This window comes from Colletotrichum truncatum, assembly GCF_014235925.2.
Source record: "Colletotrichum truncatum strain CMES1059 chromosome Unknown Contig_0002, whole genome shotgun sequence".
Taxonomy (NCBI): domain Eukaryota; kingdom Fungi; phylum Ascomycota; class Sordariomycetes; order Glomerellales; family Glomerellaceae; genus Colletotrichum; species Colletotrichum truncatum.
The window spans coordinates 60,035-73,623 of NW_027222399.1; the positions used below are offsets into that span (position 1 = coordinate 60,035).

At 46.3% G+C, this 13,589-nt stretch overlaps 5 protein-coding genes across 5 annotated transcripts; 2 read left to right on the top strand and 3 right to left on the bottom strand.

Annotated features, from left to right (window-relative positions):
* Positions 1-548: 548 nt before the first annotated feature.
* Positions 549-2,141, top strand: CTRU02_202954 (Alpha-amylase; the record flags this gene model as incomplete). Its single annotated transcript, XM_036731461.1, has 1 exon — positions 549-2,141. The coding sequence occupies one exon, from the start codon at positions 549-551 to the stop codon at positions 2,139-2,141; it is 1,593 nt and encodes a 530-aa protein (XP_036576896.1).
* A 3,209-nt stretch (positions 2,142-5,350) lies between these two features.
* On the bottom strand, positions 5,351-6,903 carry CTRU02_202955 (uncharacterized protein; the record flags this gene model as incomplete). Its single annotated transcript, XM_036731460.1, has 2 exons — positions 5,351-6,432; positions 6,462-6,903. 2 exons carry the CDS (start codon positions 6,901-6,903, stop codon positions 5,351-5,353), a joined length of 1,524 nt encoding a protein of 507 aa, XP_036576895.1.
* Positions 6,904-8,216: 1,313 nt separating this feature from the next.
* Positions 8,217-8,426, top strand: CTRU02_202956 (uncharacterized protein; the record flags this gene model as incomplete). The annotated part of the gene is made up of 1 exon (XM_036731459.1): positions 8,217-8,426. The coding sequence occupies one exon, from the start codon at positions 8,217-8,219 to the stop codon at positions 8,424-8,426; it is 210 nt and encodes a 69-aa protein (XP_036576894.1).
* A 281-nt stretch (positions 8,427-8,707) lies between these two features.
* Positions 8,708-10,299, bottom strand: CTRU02_202957 (uncharacterized protein; the record flags this gene model as incomplete). Its single annotated transcript, XM_036731458.2, has 3 exons — positions 8,708-9,337; positions 9,394-9,723; positions 9,793-10,299. The coding sequence occupies 3 exons, from the start codon at positions 10,297-10,299 to the stop codon at positions 8,708-8,710; spliced, it is 1,467 nt and encodes a 488-aa protein (XP_036576893.2).
* A 1,841-nt stretch (positions 10,300-12,140) lies between these two features.
* Positions 12,141-13,064, bottom strand: CTRU02_202958 (TRI15; the record flags this gene model as incomplete). Its single annotated transcript, XM_036731457.1, has 1 exon — positions 12,141-13,064. One exon carries the CDS (start codon positions 13,062-13,064, stop codon positions 12,141-12,143), a length of 924 nt encoding a protein of 307 aa, XP_036576892.1.
* Positions 13,065-13,589: the final 525 nt, after the last annotated feature.

Sequence of the window (13,589 nt, forward strand, 5' to 3'; positions counted from 1 at the left end):
ACTAGTCCACAAACACCGTTTCAATCCACCCAAGTTAGGTTACCCGCCGATAAAATGGATGCTATAGACCCGTAAGGGTAGGAACGGTAGTGGATCCGCGGATGGATCCCCTCCCGGGATCGGGTCGAAAAGGGAAAACTGGAGGTCCCGAATCAGGGGGGCCTCTCGATTTGGAAAATTACTCGTATAGCATAGCCAATACCATAAGAGCAGATTGAAGGGTTACCAGCAAGGCGGGACTGGGCGGCGCAGCCAAAGTAAGGGGTTTGGCAGGTCTATCGTTGTGATATATTTAATAGGTGTTGTTGTTCTGCTTTTATTTCTGCACCTCCTGCTAGCTCATCGTGCCACCCAGGTGTCGTATTCGAAAGCCAAGGTAATCATTCGTTCTGCCTTGTGCCATCGTCATTCATTTGATCCTTCCTGGGCACATTCTAATTCGTCAGCCATTCTTTTGTCCTATTTGTTCATTATTGTCATTTACTCACCCCTCTCCGTTCGCAACCGAATTTGCCCATAATACATTCATTATTTTGTTTCCCTCAATCATGCGTTTCCACACTTCAGCCTTCTCCCTGCTTACTGTCGGGGCAATCCAAAGCGCATCAGCCTTGGACGCAGCAGGATGGCGAAACCAAAGCATCTACCAGATTCTTACCGACCGTTATGCTACAAGTGACGGCTCGTCTCCGGCATGTGACACGGCACCGGGCTTGTACTGTGGTGGCACATGGAAGGGAATCACCAAGAACCTGGACTACATTCAGAACCTGGGTGCCACTGCCATCTGGATCTCACCCGTTGTCAAAAATGTCGAAGGAAACATCAACGGGGCTGGAGAGGGCTACCACGGCTTCTGGACTCAGGATATCTATTCAATCAACGAACGATTCGGCACTGAGGATGATCTGAAGGAGCTTTCCGCAGCCCTTCACGCCCGCGGCATGTACTTGATGGTCGACATCGCCCCTAATCACGTCGGTCTCAACGATGACCCCGGCAACTACACCAAGTATATTCCCTTCGACAAGCCAGAGTACTACCACAAGGAGTGTCCTATCAACTGGAACAACCGTATCTCCGAGCAGCTTTGCTGGCTTGAGGGTCTGCCTGACCTGCGCACTGAGGATGACTACGTCCGAAAGGTGTATGCCGCTTGGATCAAGGACCTGGTAACTAAGTACTCAATCGACGGCCTTCGCGTTGACACTGCCCTTGAGATCGAGCCGGAGTTTTTCACTGAGGGCGGTTTCAGAGATGCTGCCGGCGTCTTCCTCCTCGGTGAAATCAGTCACACGGGCCTTGATGTTCTGGCGCCCTACCAGCAAGTCATGGATGGGTTCATGGACTACAGCAGCTACCACTTGCTCGCCAATGCGTTCAAGAAAGTTGATGCTAGTCTCGAATCAGTGTACAAAGGTGCGAACGAGATGGCTAACAAGGCCAGCATCGACCCGTCCCTCCTAGGCTCTTTCGCCGAAAACCATGACCAAGTTCGCTTCCCTTATTCGAACAAGGACATTGCATTGGCCAAGAATCTGTATGCCCTCAGCATGCTTCGAGACGGTATCCCAATTGTCTACTACGGTCAGGAGCAGCACTACGCTGGTGGCGCTACACCCAACCAACGCGAGGCACTCTGGCTTAGCGGTTACGACATCCACTCGGAGCTGTACGGCTGGATTCAGCAGACGAACAAGATTCGGGTCCACGCCGCCGAGGCTAACCCCAACTTCTTGGCCAAGGACCGGACGCAGGCAGTGTTCTCCTACGGCAGCAGGGACAGCAGCCGCGTTATTGCCTTCCGCAAGGGCCAGCTTTTCTCCATGTATACCAACGGCGGTGTTGGCGCCACCAACAACGTAATGTTCGCCATTGCCCGCAACGTTCACGGCTACGCCATCGGCGAAGACCTTGTTGATGTGTTGAACTGCGAGTCTTTCCAGGTTGCATCTCATGGACGCCTTTGGGTGCAAATGCCCGCTGGAGGCCTACCTCGAGTATTTTTGCCCAAGAGCCAGACCGAAGGTCTTTGCAACGACATCAAGGCGCCTTTGTCAAGTGCTACCATCAAGGTTGGCGTTGACAAAAACACAGGATATAGCAAACGATCCTTGCCGTTTGTGACGACGCTGCTGTAAGAGGAATAGGCAATTATGCTTGTCGAGAAATATCATCATAGATGCGAAGCGTTATAGGGGTAATATTAATATTAATTAAACTTTTTTTTATATACGATTAATGACACAACAACGGACCATGGCAAGTGGACGTATCTGTAAACCTGTTGTATGTTCGAGGCAAAGAAAGGCCTGAGTCCTGACCCGAAAGACCTGGCTTGCATCACATTTAAGACTTGGTCAAAGCGGTTTCCAATCCATAAACTACCCAAGTATTTCATGAATTTTGCTGAGACTCCAAGAGTGCGCCATCGCATGCTAGCCGGCATGTAAGATTCCCGGCAAGCGCAAGTTTTGAGCCCCTAGCGGCGTCCCTTGCAGGAGGTCCACCTGATACTGTGCATCGTATTTGTGGATCTCGTGGCTTTTTCCACTTGCGTCTCACTGCCTCCACTTCAAAGCCCCCAGCAATTGCATCACGTTGTTCATGGCGACCAACAGGATTCCAACCGACTGGTGTTCCTTTATGAGCAATGACTTGCCAAACTGAGAATTTTTTAGTGCAATGCTTGAGTCAACAGTGGTAACGTGAGATAAGAAACGAGTTTCAAAACAGCTAGAGCAAGTACTTAACCGTAGACCACATGTCACTGTAATGCCTTGATACAAAAAAGAGTCCTTGTAATTACATACAGTCTTGTTATGGAAAGTGACAAGACAGCAAGCAAGGTGTTGACAAATGATTAAACGACCTGAACAGGAGTGCTGGCTCTAGCGATTCCGGAATCACTGACTGCACCCCAATAGCATCTACGATGCAGAAATTCGTACTAGAACAAGGAGATGAAAAAGAAAAGGGGGACAGGGGGCGATGTTGTATCAATCACTACATGATAGCAATAGTTTTCTGAGAGGGCCGGGGGGGGGGGGGCGGGCTACAAAGGCTTTTTGAACCTTCGTGAGGTTCGTTCTGCTTCAGTTGTAATGGGAGGCGGCTCATACTATCCGCTTTCGTGATTTATTTGCGGTGGCCCCATGTGTGATGCGATGTAGTCTAACCCCAATGGGTAGGGTCTAAGTTGGAAGGATTCAGCAAAGGGAAGGTGGATCGTGCACCAACATGATTGTTTCCTCACAAAAGTGATCGGATTATTTCGGAGAGATACTGTAGTACTGTAACGTGGGGGCCTCGCTTGGGTGTGGAAAATGGAGATACAAAAATGGTTTAGCTATGCTATCCCATTGAGTAATGCGAATATTATGCAATAGAAAAAGTCCCCGATCGTTCACCAATCTTTATTTTTCTTGAGAGGGGTACATCACGGTATGTATTTCTCTATGTATCCACGCGTTCTCTAAGTTAAGTTCACTACCAAAATTAGCACTTACGTCGCGTTTTGTAGCTGGCGTAATTAGTTGCTAGTAGCTCATGTGCAATTATGATATATAGAATCTGACAATTGATTGTCGATGTCATTCTATTTGCTGAACCACGTCTTCATTGTCTACTCACTCGATGGGATATAACACGTCGCCTAGGATTCTCAACTTCAAGTTCATCTACAAGTACGATTATGCCCGGATGTTACAGATATTCAAACGAAGCAATCGGTATCTACAGATATTTTCACAAGACTTCTATTCTTTCAAATGGCAAAGTTCCACGCATATCCAACGAAGGACTTTGTTGTTGTCTTTCGACTCCCCTTCCTTGTTAGTATTGTGTGCCGTATATAATAAGTAGGTCGTATCTTCTGATGCTGCAAGCGAACTTGAACATGGCCGCCCGATATCAATCACCCTCGAAATGGGGTTTTGGCTTCTTAGCTGCCTTGTTAAGTCAACCATGGCAAAACGATTAAGCAAATGAATGACAGAGAGGTGAATACTTGTTTAACATTGGACTACAGTTATGAAACCATCACTATATTTATTGTCCATGTGAGAAGAAATCTTTTCATAGTTTGTGAGCACTTTGTAACTAATGGCTAAGTTTCAAAGGGAAAAGGCTTCAGAAGGATGGAAATGCCGGCAGATACGGATGCACTCGGCTTACGGCACCTAGGTCTTTTCCTCCCCAGGCGGCCAAGTGCCCCAATCAAGAGCAGTCTCACGCCAAGAGCGTTGCCAGTGGGCCTGAGCAGGGATGCTGTTCTTGGCTCGTATGTTGAACAACAAGCGAGATGACTAAGGAGCAATTCAGCAGGCCATTGAGAAATTTGTCAACACAGCTAGATTGTAAATGGATGTCACATTACATAGTAGGTGAATGGTGTCACTGATATGATGCGATTGGAGTAAGCGGATGCTCTATTGTTCCAGTACCACTCAGCACTTCGCGGCAAGCTTCCACCCCACACGCAGCCATTATTATAGTTCACCCCAGTTGATCATGTAAAACCTCTGATACAAGTGTCGTTTGTTCAATATGTACATTGCCCGTCCTTGTGGATGTTGCCAAGGCTATCAGCCGATTCGGAGTCATCTGTCATGGGAAGAATAACCTTTGTGAGAGGTTTAAGCGTCCCTATGAGCCGAGTGCAGCAGATTGGATACACTCAGCACTGGATAAAGAGGTGACAGATCTTGTCACGTAGAGTGGAAGGAAGCCTATTCGCTGAACCCATTTTGGTAGGCATACAAAAAACTCCACAGAAGGGGTTCTCAATGTAACTCATTGTCCTACTTGTACTTGGAATGTGACTAGCAAATGCATAGTTGCCAGTCATTTCCATGAACATGAATTAGCTAGAACTATTTTCAGCCGTTCACGTTATTCATAAACTAAATCAAAACGGGCTATGCTGTCAGTGAAGCTGAACACACCACTGACTCATACACAGTCGTAGTCTTGGCTAGTTATCAACAGCAAGCTGCATTGCTACGTCGCTTTTGTTTGCATATGCAATTCTGTCTATAGCTATGATAACATATACAAACTACAAATCTAGTTAACTCTTAATAAACCCGCTGAAAAGATCTCTTTATCATTTCACGCCCACGATACCTCCGTGTCAATGCATCATGTGGGGTCAAAATCAGTCATGCACTGAAAGACTACAGTCTTATCCTCATATCGATAATCAACAGCGAAAGTGACAATATTCAATTGAGACAAGAAGTATAATAAGAAACCTGATCAAGCCATAATCAACTGCATATAACGGTTGTAATGATTTTGGTGCTTTTGAGAAATAGGTTGCTAAGAGCCCATATTGGACTCCCAGATCTTATTCCTGAATAGCCGCTCCCCCACGCTCAATACCTCCGTGCAGTGGCAATTCCTGAATCCAGAGCCCCGTCGAAACTGTCGCAGTCGTTGTGAGCGATGGTCCAGCTGTAGAATCCAGGGTTATCGGCCGTCGAACTCCTAATCTTGTCTCAAGGTCACGTGCAGTCGTTTGCTCAAGGTGTCGGCTAAACTCCCATAAGAGAACCTTGTGTTTCTTGCGCACCGCCGAGGAACACGGAGCAGGCATCCAAGTAGGATAAAGCTTCTGGTGACTTGCCGACACGCCGATTGTAAGGGGATGACGAGACATGAATTCGTTGCAGAGATAGCATGCCTTTTTACTAGTACCCATGAATAGTAGCCGAGGAGTAAGTTCGGGGTTATGGTCATAAAAGCTGATAAGCTGCATTTCAGCATGCACAGTAAGTTTCATACGGCATGCCCGGCGGAGTCGCGTTTCAGGGTCCTGTGTAAGCCAAGCTTGGCCCAATGTTTCCTTCACTTTGTCAGGATCAGTTTTGATGATCTTCTTCAGCACCTCCATAAGAGGAGTTTTCTGGTTTCCCAGCGAAAATTCCACCTCACCCGGGGCTTCGACTGCTCGGACATGAATACCGGTGAACACGGCTGGCTGCTTTATGGCCAACTTGAGCATTGCCTTGGTTGCTGCATAATACCGCCCAAGTTTGTATATATGTTTGAGCCAGTTTGGCAACTGTCCACTCTCAGATCCAAAAAAGTCTTCAAGCTGTTCTGAGTAAACCCATCTAGCCTGTGATGCCCATTTGACATGCTGAATAAGCTGAGCAGGACTAGTACCGGGACTAAGAGATACGAGGGATGGCAGATGCAAGATCCACGTCCTGAAATTGGCCTCATCATTGTCGTGAATAGCTAAGTCCTTGTCTTTCATCAAGTCAAGCACAAGATTTATGCTCTTTGGGGCGTCTGAGCTGCGAAGTCTCTCCAGCAGGAACCATATCTTATCCGTAGTCAAAGTGATGACCTTCAACAATATCTCAGCTTCCATGTCTTTCGCTTTTTTTTCTATCCATTGATTTCCCAAGTCAGTGTTCTGCAATATGATTCAAAATCAATTGGAGGAATACCTTTTAGAGAAACGGCAGTGAGATCGTCCAAAATTTCCTGTAGTTTGCTTAGAAGCTCCTCAGGGACACCAATGTTCCGGGCAAGCCGCAGGACATTTCCGCCAGGTCGTCCCTCCTCGAGACAAACCGCGGACGCACTTTCACGTCCTTTCCTTGAAGTGGAAGCTGCTAGAGCGAATGAATCAAGAAACTTTTTCTGAAGTTGCTGATACTTCCAAGAGTCATCGTGTGGGTGCCTATCAAGGCTATGGGTTGTAGCTTCACCACGCACCGGGTCGATCAAGTGCAGCAGCGTTGTTACAATGACGAAGCGCCTGTGGGCTTCACCTAGAACAGGTTTTGGTGCCCCCTGACGCGATATTTGGGATTGCGCAGAAAGAATGACTCCGTTTGAGGAGGTTTCATCAATGTCTGAACTCTCAGTATCGCTGACGGAAGACATTGGGTCTGATTTAACTTATGAGGTCATCCCTCTGAAGAAGCCGACGGACAACAAGTTTATTCGGAAGAAGATAATGAAAAAAGAGCAATCTAAGTGTGTCGCTGAAGGAGATAGGTATAGGGCGTGGTACTTCATTGACCTACTCCTTCACCAGGGGCAAACTGTAGCCACTCTCCAGCAATTGGTCAAGTACCTGTGGGAGGCCAAACAAATTCAATTGGCCCAACACAAGGCATGAGAGTATGCAGTTGGGGCTTGTGCAACATCAAGCAGGCTACCATAGGCAGGCCTTTTCATACTTTGCGCTGCCCTTCTTGGCCCTTCACCGCTTCTTGCTCTCGATATTCCGATAAAGGTCTTGAAAACAGGTGAGGTAAAAGTAGTGGCATCATTCTCAGATAAATCCTTTGGACATTATTGCACAGCTGACTAGTACAGCCTGCAGTCACTGGTCACTCAAACATGTTCGAGAAAGTATAAATGAAAACGAATTTCTTTCTGTCATCCATACTTTTTGGAAAGATTAATGTTCTTCACACCATCTGTTATCATTTACTTCAGCTATCAAAACTTGACATCTCATGAAAGGGGCGGGTGGCTCACCAAGAAACAGGCTGTTACCATTCGCCCCATATGAATCGACGAAATATCCCTCTCATAGCCAGAAGATGAACCAGTACGTTGAGAATGAGCTTTCTTCTGCCTTTCGGCTTGGGGCAGAAGATCCCTTCCTGTGGGATGGCAATGAGTCTTCTCCTGAAACGCCAACGTCACAGGGCATCCCCATCGACATTGATACAAAATTTCCAGACAACATCGAATCTTCCTCCATGTGTCTTTTAGGAGATGAAGCTGCAACCAGTTTACCTTTTGATCTCTTTAGTGCACCACCCCATCTCCTCTCAGGACCTTCTTCACCCTCCCGGCACCCATGAGGTGCTGATGAGTTGCCACCGCTTCACCAGGGAACTTTTCCATATAGTGAGAAAGCGGAGCAGACGGTGCTAGAAAGTCTTGCAAGGCCATCTTCCTTTCAGACGGACTTGGAAGTTTTTTCAGAGTTGAGATCCGCTCCTCAATGTCCTTACCAAATCATTTCTCAATCCACTCCAATTTCGATGCCATCATTGACCAAAAAGTCTAAATCGCGTCTTCGCTGCAACTGGAAAGGGTGCCAATTCAAGGCCTCGAGCGCGGACAACATGCAGTAAGTCCTCGCCTACTTCGGGGTTTCCAACTGTTGTTCTTATCTTGACGCTAACCTTCCGTACTTCGCTAGTGAACACATAGCGCATCATAGAAAATGCCCTAAGATGGATTGTGGACTGGAATTCAAAGACGAAAAAGAGAAAAGGAGACATGTTTGGAAGCATCATAGGAGATGGGCAACGGAAACCGACTATCCTGGAATTGGTGGCAAATGTGATGTTTGTGGAAAGAGTTTCAGTAGGGATGACTATGTTACGCGTCACAAGAAAGAAGAACATGAAGGCCAGAAAAGAAAGCAAAGGTATGATAGTTGAGTCAATTCTAAGACTTCGCATGGCCATTCTGTTTTGTGATTGCAGCCATCTTAAACTTGGTACAAATATCTGATTACTTTTATAGATGAATGTTCAAATTTTGTATAATTCCGAGAAATTATGCGAAGACCAAGAATCTTCATTAAAGGTGGACAACCGTTATCTTTTGCTCATCTTTATTCCAGCACGAGGTGTAGACAGGAGTTCGCTATTGGCGCAGAACACTTTCTGAGGTTTTCAAATTAATCTATGATTTCACGGCTACGATATGTTTTCATTCTTTAGCTCATTATCGTTTTCCCGCCATCTATTGTTAGCCGTGACCGAATTTTGACCTTGAGCGGCCGATGACGCAATCGCTCAATGGCGGTCCTCCCTTCTTCTTCATCTGTGCTTAATTCCATGATTGCATAGGGTGCAAACACAAAAGCCTGCCCTGTTTGCAGTGACATAATTCTCGTGAACAAATCGCCTGCTGGGTTCTTTTCATCAACAGCGATGGGACTTGCACCCACACTAAGACCTCTCTGCTCCAACGCAGTGGTTGGTACAGCTTGAACTCCAGCGAGATGGCTTCGTAGCGTCCGTAACCAGTCCGGTGAAGTAAATCGGTGAACTACAGTCATCGAGCACAAGTCGAGTAGCTTCGTCGATACGGTGGGTTCCTGAGTTGAAATGAACACACGGACACCGAGGTGTCGCTGGAGTCGAATGGTGGCCAATAAGGAATTCGTAAGCGTTTTACTCTCGGGTGATTCCTGCATATATTTGTGTGCTTCGTCGAGCGCAACAACTTTGCCCACGTTGGACTTCTGTTCTAAGAAAAGTGAAAGACAAATGTTGAAAAGCAAGCATGCCATTTCTGCTGTAATGCAAGGACAAGACAAGTCGACGACAGTCAGTTGCCCAGCCTGGATGCCTATGTTATCAAATTGAACCGATTAGAACTTGGGCAGATATTTCTTACCTTTGGCTTCCAATCAATTCTCTTGGTTTGCGTCTTGTCACTGGTCATGAAACTTTCCAGAGTATCGAGGCGCTGACTCAAGGGCCCCAATTGCGTTGGCGTCAGATCTGCACGACTTATTTTCTTCTTGAAAGAGGCGTAGCTAAATCCTTTTCCATTGATTTGCTGTTCTAGACGCATGTCGCGAAGGATTCGGCTGACCACGTGTAGATAAAGCGGCATGCTACCGTCCTCGACTGCCATCAGGTCGAACATCCTCCGAGTATTCAGGTCGTCATCACTCAGTTCAAGAGGCATAACAGTGACTTGGGGAATCTTTTTGTAAATAGCCTACGAGATAGTTATATTAGTTGGAGTCTGATTCTTGAAATTGAAATATGCGGCAAGTGAAAATATTACCTTAATGGTCCGCACATTTGTTTGAGCGCACAGAACTCGGACTGAAGTCCCACTGTCGGACGCCAAGAACGCTGCCTCGCAAGGAAGGCCACCAGAATCTGACGTAAAAGTATCGAAGTGGAATACAATACCAGTAAGTGGCTGCGGTAGCCTTCCGAGGCTGCTGGGAATCAGACAGTTTTCCAAAAGACACGCAAGCGTGTTGCTCTTGCCAGAGCCTTGGCTGCCACAGATGAAAATGCTGGAAGGGCAGGTTACATTATAAAAGATTCGTGAAGTGTGAGAAAGTGGAAGGCTGTTCGGCATGTTGCCACCAAAGAGGCCGAATTGTAAATGAGAGGAGTTGTCCACAAGCGCGGCGTTGAGAAGAGGGCTGAAAAAAATCTCGTCTTGTTGCTGTGTGGCGGGGTCAAAGTTGAGGTATCTCATATGGATATCAGCTGCATCCATGTCGTCTGCTGATTCATTGTCAAGGTATTTTCCGCCCTTATAGACTAGGGGTGCCATTATGCTTGGAATTATGCCAGACGATTCCCCTTGCACAGATGACTCCGTAAATCCAGGCTCATCGGTACCGAAATCGCTGTCCTCTTCCTCCTTAGATGATGTTGAAACAGAGTTCTCCCAGTGTCCAAGGTCATTTCGATGTTGAGTCAAGGCTTTCGAGTTCTTCAGGCAGCGGCCGCAACTTCTGCATTCGAATTCATGGAATACATGCCCTTTAGCGACCACATGTTGATCACGGGACATACGGTTACTCCAAGTCGTTGTGCATGTACCGCATTTGAACTTCATGCTGGCACATTGTCAGTCTCTCATAGACCCTGCGCCAAAAGAAATCATTACCTGAACATTGCCGCTCGTTTCACAGGCTAAGCAGACCCGGCTGATTGATTTTCGGAGCTATGAGCAAAGGGTTGTACGGTGCTTTGTGATGGAAAAATGCGCTGGCTTTGTCCGCTCTAAGTTGGGTTTAAAAGCTGGTATTTATCGACTATACTTTTTGGAATCTACGTACTCGACCAAAAGTGGAGTCGACGGCCTCCTGCATTAAGGCGTGCATATCGCACAACAATGTGTTTGGCTGACGACGCCAACTTTGTTTCAGAGCAACATGTTTTTCTCCCTTGATATGTAAGTGTCTCGTTTTGGAGTAATTCGAACGGAGACAGCATACTGTGTGGGAACATACTTTGACAAGTTGAAGCCTTGGTCCAAGATTCAAGCTCGGTTGAGCCTGCGCCGGAAACTTTGATCAGAACAAGCCTTGTTTTGCGTGTCAAGTCGACTGATATCGTAGGAAACATTGAAGAGTCCTTGGAAAACGTATCTCCATAGTATGATAGCTCACAAAGTCTTGATATCGTATTCACCATAATTGCCATTCGGGTTGCCGGAATCATAACTTCTCTACAGCAAAAGGTCCGAAGTTCTTTTTAGTCAGACGCTGTGTCTTTACAGCTTGTGATATTTTGGTAGACAATAGACTGACCTGATGGCCCGAGTTGTACTGCTAGCATTGAACTAGTAGATACTGAAGGCGAGGATTAGCCAACGGCGGAAACCTATAGCTCCTCTTCATGAGGGAATGACGACCGAATGCGGTTTTTAAACTAGTCATCGGAGGAAAACAACTAATAGGCGAACTTCAACTGGTTCTATCTCTGAAATTGGGCGTCTTATGTATCTATTCTACAGTCGGTCGCTAGCCGGTTGGGATCTTTCACACTGCTTTTTAGTTTGGAATCTTGTTTCTACCCCATCAGTGTCCAGTTGGCTACAGCTACATGGTCCCCAGATTACACTCACTCTTTTCCCCTCAAATGAGAGGTACCTAACCATAGAGTACAAACCCTATGTGTCCTCGGCTCATTCTTGTGACTCTGATATTGCAAGAACTTGTTCCATTGCTATATTTTGCGCATTGTGCAGATAACTTTCACTTAAATTGTTTGGTTGGCTAGAAAATGTCTTGGCTGGCCTCTTGGTGGCTCATTTTCCTCACGAGAATGTACCGATAGCCAACTGGACCTCGATGGGATAAGCCTTTGGGAAATGCCGATTGATTACCTGAAACAATAATGTTTTATATAGAGTAGGTTGTTCTTGTGCTTATTGACTCGTACAAGATTGCTGAATCAAGTCAATCAACTGTGCGCTTCCCCACGTTCAACCATTCGCAATGGAAATAAGCAGCCGGCAGGTACTATCATGCCCTTAGGGTCATGAATGATTAAACGTTTTTCCAATCTCGTATATGATATCTTAGGCAATCACAAAATGCCAACCATCATTCATCGAGGTCTATTGACTTCCTATCACATTACAGTATTGGTCAATAATAACGTCTAGCCACACTGGTACACTGGCGTTTCAGTATGCCAATATGCGTACAGATTTTTGTTCCCCTTTCGGTCGATTCTGGTTTGCCTCCTTTGTTGTTCTTTTTGTACTTTTTCACCATGCCTGTTCTCCACCGCCAGTAATGATCGCTGTTGGGACGCGGGGAGGTGCATCAAGCTATTTCGGTCGTTGGCACTCATTTTTGCCAGCTGATATGAGACTGTTGCCCGCTCCCGCTTTTCCCTCCTAGATAGCAGCTGCTTGCTGGGTTCTGAATCGAGTTCACTTCCACCGAAACCCTTCTCTTCGTTTGATTCCTCCAAGGAATGTTTGACTTTTGAAGGCGAGTTTCTCCTTCGTTGATGTAAATGGCTGAACGATAGCCTCGTTGGTGCTGAGGACTGTCTTGATATGATTTTGCCTGACGGTAAACGAATCGAGTCTTCGTCAGCTAACACTGGCTTCATGCTTGTCCTTGACGGTCTCTCATCCTGTTCTTCTTCATTGCTTTCGACCTCAGTGGCTGTCTCCGCATTTCCTTCTGGCCCATAGAAGTCGTAAAACTCTGAAAACTCCGAGACTTCTGAGACATCAAATCTGCAGTGACCCTTGGCGGTCATATGTTGCTGTACAGCCTCCACGGTCGCTCTTTCGGTACCGCATTGAAGACATTCCCGATATGAAAAAATAACAAGGTGTAGGTATTTGAATAGAGTTTCGAGGTCAACTAGCAAATGTTGCTCATACGGGATAAAAAGCCCGTGTGACCTTTGCATATGTGTCACACTGTCGGAGAAATCTTGTGACGAAACGGGGCAGAACAGACATTTCCCGGGTGTGAATGGCCGCATGACTGCATTTGGTAGTTCTGCTGGTTCCATCTCTAGACTTGTTGTAGGTTCAATATTTAAAGTAGCCGACAGATTCATTGGTGAGGTTGGTAACGGCGTATCTATGATGGGAGTTGTGACCAGGATTGTCACAGATCCGGAGTGATCGTGGCGTTACAAGTGTAGCTCAATGTGCTGGAAACCTTCTAAGGCGGTGGTACTCTTGGTCAAAATGAAAGTAACGATTTGGATTTGGACTGGATTTTTGTCGATGTTATATATTCTTCAATTCTTCTAGTCTAGTGAAGAGTACCATGCCAGAGTCTGAAAGCATGAATCTTGAGCACTACCTTTGTCTTTCACCTACCTCAGATGAAAGCTGATTAGTGGAGTAAAGTGGCCTATGAGTCAAATCCACTATAACTGAATTGAGCAAGGCGAAAGAGATCCGCTCCACCTCCAGGCTTGCATCTACCAATGAAATCCTTTAGCGATCTGACGAAAAATGAATCATAATGAACAATGAAACCAAACTGCTGATTAGAGTTAGTTCTAAGGTTGGAGGCCACTTTTGAGAGCGAATCATAATAATGAAAAAGTTCACGCCCAAGAATGATCACCTGC